This window comes from Mustela erminea, chromosome X, assembly GCF_009829155.1.
Source record: "Mustela erminea isolate mMusErm1 chromosome X, mMusErm1.Pri, whole genome shotgun sequence".
NCBI lineage: Eukaryota > Metazoa > Chordata > Mammalia > Carnivora > Mustelidae > Mustela > Mustela erminea.
In genome coordinates, this window is record NC_045635.1 from 38,794,923 (window position 1) to 38,809,507 (window position 14,585).

Here is a 14,585-nt window from a genome sequence, read left to right on the forward strand (position 1 = left end):
TCTTAAATTAATGCAGTAAATTGTATCTATTACTCATCGTTGGGCATTTGATTTTTTGAAATCTTTGCTATTATGAAGTTTGCTACAATAAATATTGCTTGCATGTGCACATAGCTGTGCATGCACGTGCGCACATGCATACACACACAGAGCTCTATTACGATCCACTCGTGAAATTTTTTCCGGATAAAACCCTTCTGAGAGTGTAATTACCAGGTAAAAGTTTCTAAACATTAGCCAGAAACTGCCAACTGTCCTCAAAAATGCTGAGCCAATTTAAACTCCTCTATCAAGAGAAAATAAGAGTATCAGTTATCCTACAGGTTCACCTGGCATCAGTTATATTCTTCTTTAAAAACAATGCCAGTAAAATAGGTGGCATTTATATCTCATTGTTGCTTTGGCGTGTACCGTAATTAGTCATCTTTTCATGGGTTTAAAAGCTATTGGTATTCCTTCTGTGAATTGGCTATTTCTGTCCTTAACCCATTTTTGTCTGTTGATTTTATAGGAGATTTTTGTAAATCTTTAATTCCTTGGTTCTTATACTAGCTGCAAGTATTTTCTCTCAGCCTGTCCCTCACCTTTTAAGTGTTCTTATTGCAACTTTTGCTACAGAGAAACATAAAAATTTTCCTGTAGTCAATACAGCCAACTTCTCCTTTATGGTTTTTGGAAAGTGTGCCCTACCACAAAAGAAAAATGTATTAAATGTTTTCCAATCAATTGTCGCTAAAACCTTTATTAATCCATTTTATCTCCACTGATTTGAAAAGTTCTCCATACCTTACAACAAAAGCCTAAGAATGGGTCTTTTATGGGTTCCATATTGTATTTTACTGATATTTGGGTTTCCTCTATGATATTCCCCTACTAGAATACGTGATGTTTTCAAATATCTACAAATTATATAAAGTCTAGTATCTGACATTAATATTCTATTTTTTCAACATTTTCTCAATCCTTTAATTTTCCTGAGGGACTTCATAATCCATGAGCCAATTTCTCACCCTTAACCTTGCAAAACAATACCAAATCTAACAACAACAAAAACCCACACTGTAATTCTAACTGGAACTACTTCCAATCTATAGAGTAATTTGCACACATTAGAATTTTTATAACAATGTCCTCTCATTCAGAGATACAATAAAGCTTTGAATTTGTATTTAAGCTTAAACCTTCTTGTTCAGTATTTCTTCCCAAGTATTTCATAGTTTTTGTTGCTATAGCAAATAGTATTCCCCCTTGCATAATATTTCCTAACTGGTTATTACTGGTACAAAGTAAAACTACTGCTTTTTGTGGAATCATCTAGTGTTTAGTTACTTTCCTGAATACTCTTAACAGTTCTAACCACTTTTAAACTTAGCCTTTTAGATTTTTAGGTATACAATCATATCTGGGTTCTAATTTAAAAATCAGTCTTCAGTGCTCTGGGACGCCTGAGTGGCTCAGTTGGTTAAGTGTCCTACTCTTCATTTTGGCTCAGGTCATGATCTCAGGGTCATGAGATCAAGTGCCACACTGGACTCTGTGCTGAATGTGGAGCCTGCTTAAAATTCTCTCTCTCCTTCTTCCCCGGCTCTCCCATTCATGTGCTTTCTCCCTTAAAAAAAAAAAAATCACTGTTCAGTTCTATTTTGGGATATTAATACAGTGGTTCGAAAATGCCTATTTCCACTATACCTAGGGTAACAAAATAATGGAATTTTATGGTTGGAAGGGACATTATAGTGATCTAATTCAAGGGTTATATAGTCAAGTACTTACTGGGGTATACTGATAAGATAAATGTGAGAAGGTGTAAGACTATAAGGAATTGGAGAAACTTGAAAGAAATGTTGAGAACAGGTTGTATCTAAAAAGGAGAGCTACCATTCTCTCCCAATTGATGGGTGCCATGAGGAAATGCAGACTCGGTGTCTATTTTTCAAGAGGCGCTAGGTATAAAGACTTTTGTTTGAACTTTAACTTTAAAAAGCCTTAAACAAAAGCCAAACTAATCACAACTGCTAGCTTCCAATCTAGAAACTTCCCTGAAGCTAATCCAATACCTTCATTTAAGGCAATTTAAACTCAGGTGTGTCAGAGATCGCAAGAATAGCAGATGACAGGCAAGGGTTTCGTATTTTGTTTAGCTCTTTGGTGGGTCAGAAGAGTATTTACAAAGTGCTAGGACTAGGCAAATGCTTTGCTTGGTTTGGTTACAGACAAGGAGTTTAGTCCCTAATGTCCATACTTTGTCCTCTGGCTTGTCTTGCCTTGGATTTGCAATCATGGCAAATGCGAAGTATACCTTTTATTTTTTATTTTAAGTTTTTAAAATATTTTATTTATTTTGACAGAGAGAGAGAGAGACCACAAGTAAGCGGGGGAGGGGGGAAGCAGGCTCCCCGCTGAGCAGAGAGCCTGACGCAGGGCTGGATCCCAGGACCCTGGGATCATGACTTGAGCCGAAGGCAGAGGCTTAACCCACTGAGCCACCCAGATGCCCCCAAAGTTTACCTTTTAAATTCTCCTTCCAGTTTGGGGGAAGTTCCACATTATACTCCCTGTCACCGATATGGAAGTCAGAGCTCAACCTGCAGGACCCAGCCTTCCTTGCAGCTGGAAACGTGTGGGTGACCCAAGCTCCACCAATCAGGGAAGTTTGTAGAAGACTTTGACTTGGGAGGGACTAACAGGGGAAACCAGTGAGGCATAGACCATGTTCGGTGGCAGAGGGATCCAGTTCTCTGCGGCAGCACAGGACGCGAGCATGCCAAAAGTGGTGGCGGCGATGACTGTGGTAAGATGGAGTTCTTGGAAGCAGTGCAAATGGAGCGTTGAGTCATGGGTGGTGCAGTGGTAACAGAGGCCATTTTCCCATCAGACAAGTTCTACAGCCCAATTCTGGGCACTGTTCCTAGAATTTAGTTTCAGGCTGATTTCTTGAGCCCTCCAATGATACTGTGAACCACCCAGGATCCTTTTAATAAATTCCTTTTTTGTTTAGCTAGCCAGAGACAGTTCTCTTTGTTAAAACTAAGGCTTCACCAATACAAAGAATACCATCTGGCAGTGACAGAATCAAATCAAAGATCCTGGTCTTTTTGATTCCCGGGCCAGTATTTTTTCTATGACATCACCTTATTTATATTTAACGCTTTTACGAAGGTTCAAAACACTGTTTTCAAAAAATGTACGCCAAGGCTGCCATCTCAAAGAGATGCTATGAACACTGTCAGAGCGTCTATTTAGCTCATGATGAGAATAGATGTTTCAGTGCTTTTGGATTATATCTTAGTTTTTGCTTTTGTTCGCACAGACTCATAGACTTAAAAGATGTTTGACTTACAATAAAAACACCCATAAAAACACAGAGCTGTTTGAATAAAGATAGAGCAAAACCACATAAAGGGAGAGATAATTGTCTGAGATAAATCAGAATGAGATCATTACAATGTTCCAAGCACTAAATTTATATTCTTCTTCCTTGAAGTAAAGGACAGTAATGGGGTGGATTATAACAATGTTTCCCAAATTCAGTCCACCAATGAAGATGTTTATTTTCCACCTTCATGGCCTCCAAGGCTTTTAAGAGTTTCTTCCAACCTCATTTATTAAAGAACTTTTTAAAAAATATTTATTTATTTATTTGAGAGAGAAATAGAGTGCACAAGTGGGAGGGACAGAGGGAGAGACAATCTTAAGCAGATTCCGTGCTAAGTGTGAAGCCTGACGTGAGGCTCTATCTCATGATCCTGAGATCAGGACCTGAGCTGAAACCAGTCAGATGCTTAACTGACTGTTTTCAATGACCTCATCATCGATAAATCTGTAACTTCACTGAAATACAGAAAATAAGCCATAGATTTCTATTACTCTTTTTGGTGACATGAAGTGGCAACTATCAGGATAAAGGGTATTCATTTTCTAGTGTCCACAGTGTGCTATAATAAGAACTTTCTATATATTATCCTATTTATGCATCACAACTTTTCTAATACAGTGGGTATTATCATCCCCATTTTACAGGTGAAAACACTGTTCAGCAACTTACTGCTGGCAAGTGGACAACTGAGATTTGGATTCAGGTCAGCAAGTCCAAAATCAGATCTTATTTCTATTATACTACCTCTCTTATGTAGAATTTGAATTTTATAAGAGAAAAAAACTTTCTCGAGACTCTAAATCTTCTAAGGCATTTATTACATGGATGTTTATAGGTCCAAGAGGTAGCTGCGAAAGACACAGGAAGGGTAAACAGGGCATGGGCCTTACCCTCTGCGAGCTCAATCCTGGAGGGGAGAAAAGATGAGCACACAGAAAACCAAAATATGCACAGGATTCCTGGGGTAGGTGTCATCTCCAAGGGGTAGCTCAAGGCTTGGGGGCTTGGGGAGGTGGCCAGAGAGAGGAACTAATCATATCTTCCCTGGCATGGGGCCGGGCCCTCACTGATGCTGCAGGCTATGGTTCAGAATCCAGGGCCCACAGGGGGAAGCCGCAACTTGCCATGTTCCTTATTGCACAAAACACTGGCCCTGCGAAGCCTAGTCCCTGCCCAGCTCCCTGTTGAGGTCTGCCTGGGAGCCCCCTGAGACTCTGAGGAAGGCTCCCTGTGCTCTCCTGGGTCACAACCAGCGACTCCCATCAGGTGACCTGACAGACAAAAGACAGAACTAGGACCCCCACAAGGCAGAAGAGAAATATTTCCTGCCCAACCTGCCTCTTGTTTCCACCAGTCCCCTCATTCCTTGAGGCCATTTATGAGGCGATTATCTCAAGAAGGCCCACGCAAGAATCCATTCATCTGTTATCAGGAGTGGCATCTTCTGTGGAAACGGCTGATTAGCTCCCACTCTCCTGGTTTCCCTGAGAGAGGCACAAATCTCTGAGAAGAAGGGTTAGGAAATGCCTGGGGCTTGGATTGCTCCCCCAGTAAAAGGTCAGGGCTCTGAGTCCCCAGGTGTGCGCTCACAGTGCCAGGTATGTAAGTAGGGGAGAGACGCAGGGCCACAGAGGTAAGGCCCAGAGGCCTACTAGCCTCAGTCCTGTCTCTGCGTGCCTACTCCTGCAATGCACAATTTGCAAAGGGGAACATTTTACAAGTGTATTTATAAACCGACATCCAAGGGCTTCACAATATCAGTGACTGGAAAGGGCCACAGAGACCATGACATGGGCGAAAGTGAGGTGCAGGCAGGCGCAATTGCCTAAGTCCCTTCTCTCATGCACGTCAGGCCTAGCTCTCCCTGACTCCCTTCCAGTCAGAGAGAGACCATCCTTCCCCAGGGCAAGGCAATCAATTATTTGCTTGTTTGCTGTGGACCTGGCGACTAAACAGCCCTGAGAAACAGGGCCGCTCATGAAATGATTTGACAAACATGTAGGGTACTTGACCGGAGCCAACTGTGGGTTCTGGCGAGTAATCCAATTAGCAGGGGCTACCCGTGGATAGCAGATGAACTGCACTGAGCACCTTGTCTCGCCCAGAGTCAGGGCTCCATCAGTGGGGACTTCTATAAGAGTCTTCCTCTAGTAAGATGGAAATAAGGGGAGGGGGTGGGCAAGGGTCAGGCCATGACCAAACTCCCATGAAAACACTGAGAGGCTGGGAGGATTGGCCTGTCCTATGAAGACAATGTCACTGCCTCCAAACTGGAACCCCCAAGAATAATCCTAGCAGTTGGCCATTCCGCTGGGGAACTAAGACCTTCACGGAACCCAGAGCTAAGTGCCAGGAATCGAGCCATGAACAGGACCACCAAGGTCCCTGGCCCTCGGGAAGGAGAAGACACACAGGTGCACGCGCACCAGACGACCACTATCTAAATCAAGCACCTGCAAGTTGTATGAAGTGCTGTGAAAGGGGGCAGCAAAAGGCTAAGGCTAACAGGGAGCCATCTACTTATGGCAGGAGAAGCAGAAAGAAAGCCCTTCGGGCAGAGTGCCACTGAAGATGAGCCTTAGAATTTGCCCTGGAAAGGCCTGGGGTGTGGGCATTCTAAGCAGAGGGAAGGGCGTGTGCATAGGCTTGGAGGCAGGAAAGAGTTTGACATGTTTGTTCATTTGTTCGAGAAACTGAGTGGCAGCCAGCGAGGCCAGAGGACGAGGCTGGGGAACAAGAAGTGATTAATACTGGAAACATAAACAGAGTCACATCACTGGGGACTCAGCCGGCTGCCCTGAAACGTCTGGATTTTACTGTAAGGACGGTGGCAAGCCCCGGAAGGGCTCTGCAGGCTGGGCATGACCTGATCTGGTTTCCATCGTAAGGAATTCCTGGCCAGGAGAGGGCCTCAAGATGGGGGTGGGGGTGTGGGGAGAGGAGCTGGTTGGTTCCAAGCACGCGGTGCCTCGAGGCCATCCTCTGTCACACGGCCTGGCGGGCCTTTCTTCCACCCACGGTTAGGGTCGGGCCTCCATCTGCAGCGCAACTTTTCCTCCTTGGATCTCCTGCCCGGGGCCTAAGTGCCTCCCAAAAAGTCCCATAAACTCCCTCAAGTGTTTCCAACAGACTTTGCTAGAGTGTTGGGAAAATGGATGCTTTTGTAAAAGGACACAAAATAACAAAAGCAAAACCACTCCCTCCTTTCTGATGGAAATCTGTTTCCTCCTAATGGCTTTCCATTAGTCCCCCGCCTGGGCAAAGGTCTTCGCTCCTTCCTCCTTCTCCCTTTATTTTCCAAAAGGCCATGAACATGCGTATGACTATGAACAAAAACAAAGAGCTATAAATTCTTATTGATCCCAGAAGGTTGGCAATTCTAAACAATAAAAATATGTCCTGACTGTTTCTCTCAAAAGAACATTCTGGAGACACAAAACAGCTTTGTTAAGACAACAAATGAGTCTGGGGGACACTTTGGACCTGATGGTGGCCTCAGATCGCCAGGTATTGATGGAATAGGCAACTCCAGATACACAGCTGGAAATATGCCCTTCTACACACCCTCCACCCTCTCCTGGACTCACTTCCTCACTGGTCAGCCCGTATCTGGACTGCCCCAAGTTTCTTATATAGCTTTTGGCCACTACTGTTTTCAGGAGTCAGAATTCTTAGTAAAGAGAAAGTCCCCTTTGTTCTCCCATCCATGATTTAATTTTCATCCTCCTGAACGTGCTATTCACTTTGTTTTCAGGCTAAGAAGTCTCACAATTGTACTAGATCCTGAATTTGAATTTCCCTGTGTTTCCACTGTTTGGCAGTCTGCCCAGGTCAGCCACTGGACAATCCCAGAATTCAGCTCTACCTTAGAGAAAACCTTCATTGCTCACGATTTCTTATTATAGTTTTAACTACTGTCATCTATTTTCCCCTCGATTTGTCTTTTTATGTTTTTCAAAACACACCGATGTGTGTGAACTCACCTACACACAGATGCATACCAATCGCCTCTCCGCTGATAATCAGGAAAGTTTCCACTATATTTTCCAACTGGATCACATTCCTAGGGAGCTGTCTCTCCTTTTTGCCCCAGATTTCAGAGCGGGGGGCCCTTAGCTGCATTTTTTCCTCCCAGTCTCACCACCATACACTCTTCCGGGCATCCCCTGGAGCCTTCAATACCAGGATTCAGAAGAGGACAGAACTGACTTTCTGTGCTTTTGTCTCTCTGTTCTTGCCTATAAGCTTCTTTTATATGCAAATGCACAAACTTTACTAGAAATGGGCCAAACTTGATCACAAAGTAGTAGGAACACAAGGATGTATCAAGTCCTAATAAAAAGCATGTAGTTGTGGTGGCTCCATAGCTCAGGGGTTAGAGCACTGGTCTTGTAAAAAGCATGTAGTAAATTAGTTAGGCAGCACCAGGGAAGAAACTGTTTTTTTGCTCTTTGGACAGTCTTGAAGGGAAAACGGGTTATTGCTGGCAGCATCTGGCTTACCTGAATGTATTGTAATCCACCATCTTCGTGAGCCTAGAGTCAGCAGCTCTAAGAACCTGCTTGAGCTCTCTGGATTTTGATTCTTCTTCTTTCAGCTTTTGTAGGATAAGTTCAATGCTGCTCATGGGAAACTGAAGCAGGGGGAAGGAAAGGATGGATATTAAAACATGCCTGAGCCATAGGGAGCCCAATCTTTCCGATGGCCGGAAAACAGACTTCACGCTCTGAACCTGAAGGTAGCTGGGCATGGCTTTCCACAGAGACCACCACAGAGAAGACACAACTAGAATTAAATCTCTTCAGTTGCAGTTTTAGGACAATGAGTGACATCGGCATAGGCCCAGATCGGAGAGAAATGAGCTTAAGGGACAGCAAGCCACAGAAATCAGAAAACAGTCCCTTAGCCTTCTCCCCTGAACCCTTGGATGTTGGCCTAATGGGTTGGGAGATCCTAATGGAGCGATTAGTGATTCAGGATTCGATAAAAGTGGACCCTCAATTTCTCTGGATCTTATGAGTGGGCCCTCTGGGACTAGCGGCCCTCAGACTGTGCACTGAGCAGAGCATGGCCGGGTGTCGGAGATCCACGTGCACTGCAACCCCCTGACATTCATTCTCTGGCAGCCCCCAGGTGTCGTCTCCTACCCTGTGATTAGGTTTTTGACTCTAAAAATACTTCTTACTCAATCCAGTAAAGCATAAGCTTCTAAATAATTACAGCTAAGTGTCCAAAAAAAGAGAGAGAGAGACGACTAAATATGAAGATTCAAAACACTGATGTTAATTTAGTATAAAGGTCTCTTTTTTCCACCACGGGGTTTGTGACCTATCACAGCCCCCCTTCCTCCCCACCTTCTGCACTGCCTTTCATCTACTTCCATGATTCGATCTATTAGGTCTTTTGCGAAGATATTAAGGAACATATTAATTTGCAAAGATATTAAGGAGCATATTAATTTTGGGGTGCCTGCGTGGCTCAGTCAGTTAAGTGGCCAACTCCTGATTTTGGCTCAGGTCATGATCTCAGAGTTGTGAGATCGAGCCCCATGTCAGGCTCCATGCCCAGTGCAGGGCGTGGGTCCTAATTAAAAAATAAAAAGCAAAAACAAAAAACAAACTAACAAAAAACAAAGCGTATAGTAATCTTTCTCTTCTTCAAAAGTCCTTGTTAAGGGTAGTTTTAAAATAATGCAGCTTTCACTTGGGATGCTGAAACCAGATAATGTCCTACCCTGCTTTTACCTTTCTGAAAGAAGAAAAACCCTTTATATCTTACAGATATATATGTATATATACATATATCCATACACTCAAGCTATGTTAATATATGTATATAATATATGTACAAACAATACGTATATAGAACTATGTATCTAGAACACATATATACCTATATATAATATGTGCATGTTATATATATATATATATATATATATATATAAAATACACACATACATACACATTATATATACATATGTATGTTAACATATAGGTTTGCCCTGTGTTTGAAAACTGAGTCCTCATTCACAGTAGCTATTGTAAATTGTACCCTGACTACACTTGCTATGGGCAAGTGATTTCACATGCATGATGGCATTTCCTCTGCATGGTAACTCTCTGCAAGAGTCAGCGTGTAAAGATGAGGCACGTGGAGCTCAGGGACAATACATGTCGAAGGCCTCTCAGCCAGGAAGCATGGAGCCATGTTTCCCAGCTGAGCCTGCTGTCTCCAGAAATCTAACTGCCCCATGATTGATCCCCTTTGCCTGAATTCAGTGCTTTTGGAGGTCTACCAGTTCACAGTTTTATGCTAATGCCAGGTCCCAACCCTGCAAATGGAGAAAGGGCATGGCGGCCCTGGAGGGTGCTTCGGGTCGGGCTCTACCGTCCAGAGGGAACACAGAGAAGAGCTGACAGCCCCACCCGCCGAACCTTCTGGCCACACTCTGCCTGGGTCATTTTCTCCCGATGACTGCATCAGGGGCACCACCTATAGATGTCCCTCCCATGTCAGGCAGCAGTAGGAGCTGGGCCACTGCTGCCTGACGTGGGACATCTATAGGCAGCCTTTGTTCTCAGGCTCCCTGGAAGCCTGGCTGACGCTTTCTCAGAGCCGCACTGTGTCCTGAGGCCTTTCGCGCCCCAACCTCCTTCTTTCCTTCTCCTTTGTCGGGGGTTCAGACCTACATCTCAGGCTCCCCACCTGCTCTTGCTCCTTTCTCATTTATCCTTCATATGCATTCCCCAGGATGTCCCTTGGCACCTGCTGCTCAGAGCCCCCAGACAGAAGAGGGTGATGGGATATACACAGAGAGACTGATCTTAGCAACTTACCCCTGAGCGTTTCATATATAAATGAAAGAGAATTGGTACTGTGTATAGAGATATAGAAAAAAATACAGATATAATTGACACATAAACATTATTTACAGGCAAACATTCTTTAGATTTCCAAAAAGTTATCTGAGAGAGAGAGAGCATGAACAGGGGGAGGGGCAGAAGGAGAGGGAGAAGCAGACTCCCTGCTGAGCAGGAAGCCTGACCCAGCACTCCATCCCAGGACCCTGGGATCATGACCCCAGCCAAAGGCAGACGCTCAACTGACTGAGCCACCAAGGTAGCCCCTTACAGGCAGACTTCTAAAATAAATTGTTTCTAGGGGCACCTGGGTCGCTCAGTCAGTTAAGCATCTGTCTTCAGCTCCGGTCACGATCCTGGGTTCCTCGGATGGAGCCCCAAGTCGGGCTCTCTGCTCAGCGGGGAGTCTGCGTCTCCCTCTGCCTCTGTGTTCCCTCTCCCTCTGTGTGCTCCCGTGTGCTCCCTCTCTCTCAAGTAAACAAACAAAATCTTAAAAAAAAATAAAATAGATGGTTTCTAGGTAGATTTTTCAATATTAGGCAATGTCCCTCAAATATACATGTTTGCACACCAAACCAATCCACACTCAAAATCAAGAATTCATCAACTGTCATTTTTCCAGAACAGCACTGCCATACTAGTACTTTTAGTGACAGTACCCAGCTGCCATTTTGTTTCAAACGAAAAAAACTCCAAGCTCACTGTTGCCAATTTGTCCTTGAATTCTTATTTAGGCCTCAGGTAGCTCCTGTTCTGGAAAGCTGCAACCCCAGCAACTACCGGGTTCCCTTGGGGCTTCTGTTTGTTCCGTTCTTGGCCGTCCTCGTAGGCCTGTGCCAATTAACGGGGACTGCGCAGTGTGTGGCACCAGATTTTCTTCCTTTCCTATAGTCGCTGAATCTCTTTATGAAAACATTGTCAGCGTCAGCAGAAAAGCCAGGAAACTTGATTCAGTCCTGGGCCTGCCTCCTGCCTGTGCCCGGCATCCGTGCCGCTGGGCACCGGAGGGCCCAGCGTGTAAACAGAGGAGATAGGGACCTGTGGCCAAGTCGCGCAGATCCATTATTCATGGCCACGTGTGTGAATGCACAATGTAAGGCCGGGAGGCAGAAGAAAAGGCCTAGAGAAAGAAAAACACAGACTGCAGAGTGCTGAGGGGCAAGTGGAGAGTGCCACAGGCAGCTCACCTTATCTGAGTTCGCTTCCATGAAGTTTAAGGTGTACTTGTCAGCATTGAGCAAAAGAAACAGGTAGCCATTCACGTTCACTTTGGCTCCGATATACAGTTCCTCGGCCTTGATATATTCTGATAGTTCACTTTTAAAGACCTCTTGCCCAGGCTTCTTAACACGAGTTCTTTTCAAGAACTTCCCGCCAGTAATCCCTATAGAAAAAGAGAAAACTTAATGAGTACCCTTTGTTCTTCGAAGAACCATACAACTTGCCTTTAGAGTTCCTTCCTGCTCAAACACAGACCATACAGCTTAGCTTGTGAGCTCACACTGCCTATTCTTCGCAGACCTGAAGGGAGAATGAGGCACTAGGAGAACAACAGATTCCCTAGGGGAATGTATAAAGAAAAAAAGAGAGAGATATGGCATTCCATCCCTTTCTTTCCCCTCTCTACTTCCTTCCCAATCCAAACACCTAAATAAACACTTAGTAAGTGCCTACTGTATGCCCAAGAGCATATGGAGAACTGGGACATTAAGAAGATAACCCTGCTTCAGAGCACGTTTGAACAGTACCACGTAGAAAACTCCCCACTTGAGCTTATTTCCACCTAGAGCACGTTTGAACAGTACCACGTAGAAAACTCCCCACTTGAGCTTATTTCCACCTATCTGTCCCAGATGATGTCTTATATTTATTCCGACATGCGGATTAAGTGGAGGATGCCCAGCTTCTGGAAAGAAGCTTACTTAACTGTTTGAAGATAACTCTGAGAGTCCCATAACTTTTTTTTTTCCCTACAGGCTAAATATCTTTGCTTCTTTTAGCAATGCCACGTATTTCTTACTTTCCAGAATTCTGCCCATCTCATGTGCTCTCTCCTGGGGCTTATTTAGGCATTTTGTTTTTGTTTTTGTTTTGTGGCTCTTGGAAAGCAGCGAGCAGAACTGAGGATGAAACTCCAGTATCTTCTCTCTGCTACTTAACTGAAACCTTCAGGCATCTGAATACAACCTGAGCTTTGGGGGTCAACTTCATCACACTCCTGCCACATTCAAACATCAGCAGTGGCAGAAAGACACAGGCTTAGTAGCCAAACAGAGCTGGAGCCCATCCTGGCTCTGTCACTTGCTAGATAATCTTAAGGTGTTATTTAATCTCTTGGAACCCCTCTGAATTCTCACTGGTAAAATGGGAATAAAATTTGTAGGGAGCCATGAAAATGGGCCTTTCAGATCACCTATCACGGGGAATGTAGTTGACAAAGCACCCCGTGGCTATGCTCTGAAACCTATCCCTGGGTTTGGACACAGGTCATGCTTCCCACAGGCTGCTGCCAACAAATGACTGGACAGGACAGGGACAAGGTAGGTCCATTCCTGCAAGATGGAGTCTCTTCCAACTAATGACTTGGCTCTCGGGTTCCTGGTCAGCCTAGCTGAAACTTGCTTAGAATCCCCTGCAATCTAAGACTTTCTTTCCTTTCTTCATTCCTGCTGTCCTTCACAGGAGTCAGACAGGCACTGAAGTCCGAGAGCTCTCCTGGCCTCTTCTGGCTCCTTCCACAATTTCCCTTGCTGGCATTTTCCCTAGTAAATCTCTTTTATATTCAGTACCATCTTGCGGTTTGCCCCTTGGAGGATCTGGACTAACATAAAACTTAACCTCTTGGAGTTTTTCTAAGGATAATGGTAGGTAGTCATGGCTGCTATTACTACTAAGAAGCTTGCAGTTGACATCTATTACCCTGTTTTAGGAGTGCTGCAATCTGTTTGGCCATCATCTCCCCCACTCTAGATGTACAGAGTTGATTTTTTTTTTTGTAGCCTCCACACCCAACGTGGGGCTTGAACTCACAACCCTGAGATCAAGAGTCACATGGTCTACCAAGCAGGCACCCCCAGAGAGGATTTTTTGACCTTTAAGACCATGACTTTCTACTTATTCCTATTTGATTTCATATTTTAGGATTTGATCCATTATTCCAATCACTATTGCAACCTGACTTAGTTATACAAATTATGCCTTATTCATTGGTGCACAGAGTGGCTCACAGCAACTCCTAAGAGCCGACTATTAAATCGTTAGGGATTTTGCAAGCCAGTTGTTCGTGTTGGTTGCTTGAAATGCACTGTGGTTGAGGTGTCTGCTCCATGACATCTGACAAGTGCTGGAGATCAGGGCTTTTAAATTTTTTTCAGAAAGCCAGTTTACCAACACACTACTGATTCTTCTTCCCAGATATGCCTTTGGCAGAGATAAAAAATTTTCAATGTGTTGGGACAAAGAGCAGAGCCATAGAGTTCCATAATTTGGTAAGTCAGAATCAATGGCTCATCCGGGCAATGTCCACAGCATCAGTGCACTGCAGAAAGGCACTCCGTGGGCCTGTTTGCTGGAACCTTGGCAAGAGCCTCGACAGACAGAGAAGCCAGAGGGAGACAGACTTTGAAGATTAAATTTTTTTTTTTTAAATCTGGGATTGTCTTATACTTAAGCCAACATTTTGTCAGTGGTACTATCAAAAACAGAGATTTCCTCTTGTCTTGCTGTCTTTGCATGGAACTGGCGGTAGACAGACCATGATTCTGAAGCCCCCGGATTCCACAGAAGAACCTCAGAGGCCACAGCAGAAAGGGGAATAGTTTCCAAAAGGAGGCGTCCAGAGTCCCCCAACCCTGAGCCAAACAAACTCTTCCTGTGCCTCTTTCATCATTTTATATGTCTGGGTTCCCATTTAAGAGAGCTTTGTAAAATGAACTTGGGTGGTTAAAAAAAAAGAAAAGAAATGAAAGCCACTGTCTTAGTCATCTAGGCTATAAAATCAAACCACGCTCCCTAACTTTCAAAATGAAGAGACAGTTTCTTATTCTGAGAAAATTGCTATAAGAGCTATACCTCTTACCTGAATTACTCTCAATAGGTTCAAATATTGAAATCGTGTCATCACTGAGAAAGTACGAAATAACAAATAACCTGTCCACATCTGCACATTTGTGTGTGAAGAGTTTTGCAAAAAACCGGAGGATATTGCTTATGTTGCCATAGCTAAATGGAAGAGAAATGAGGGTTACAGCCTTATTACAGAATTAAAAAACAAAACAAAACTAAACCTGCAAAAGGTGCGCTATTTTTTTGAGGTATAACTGATTTACAATATATTAATTTCACCTGTA

General features: G+C 44.0%; 1 protein-coding gene across 6 annotated transcripts in view; it reads right to left on the reverse strand.

Annotated features, from left to right (window-relative positions):
- The window catches only part of EFHC2 (EF-hand domain containing 2), a 186,367-nt gene that overhangs the window by 65,218 nt on the left and 106,564 nt on the right, over window positions 1-14,585 (reverse strand). For all 6 annotated transcript variants that reach the window (XM_032330119.1, XM_032330116.1, XM_032330121.1 and 3 more), the window contains 3 exons: window positions 14,315-14,457; window positions 11,424-11,620; window positions 7,879-8,009 (listed from right to left, as the gene is read on the reverse strand). In XM_032330119.1, coding sequence (XP_032186010.1) covers window positions 7,879-8,009; window positions 11,424-11,620; window positions 14,315-14,457 — 471 coding nt within the window. The remainder of the gene's footprint in view (window positions 1-7,878; window positions 8,010-11,423; window positions 11,621-14,314; window positions 14,458-14,585) is intronic.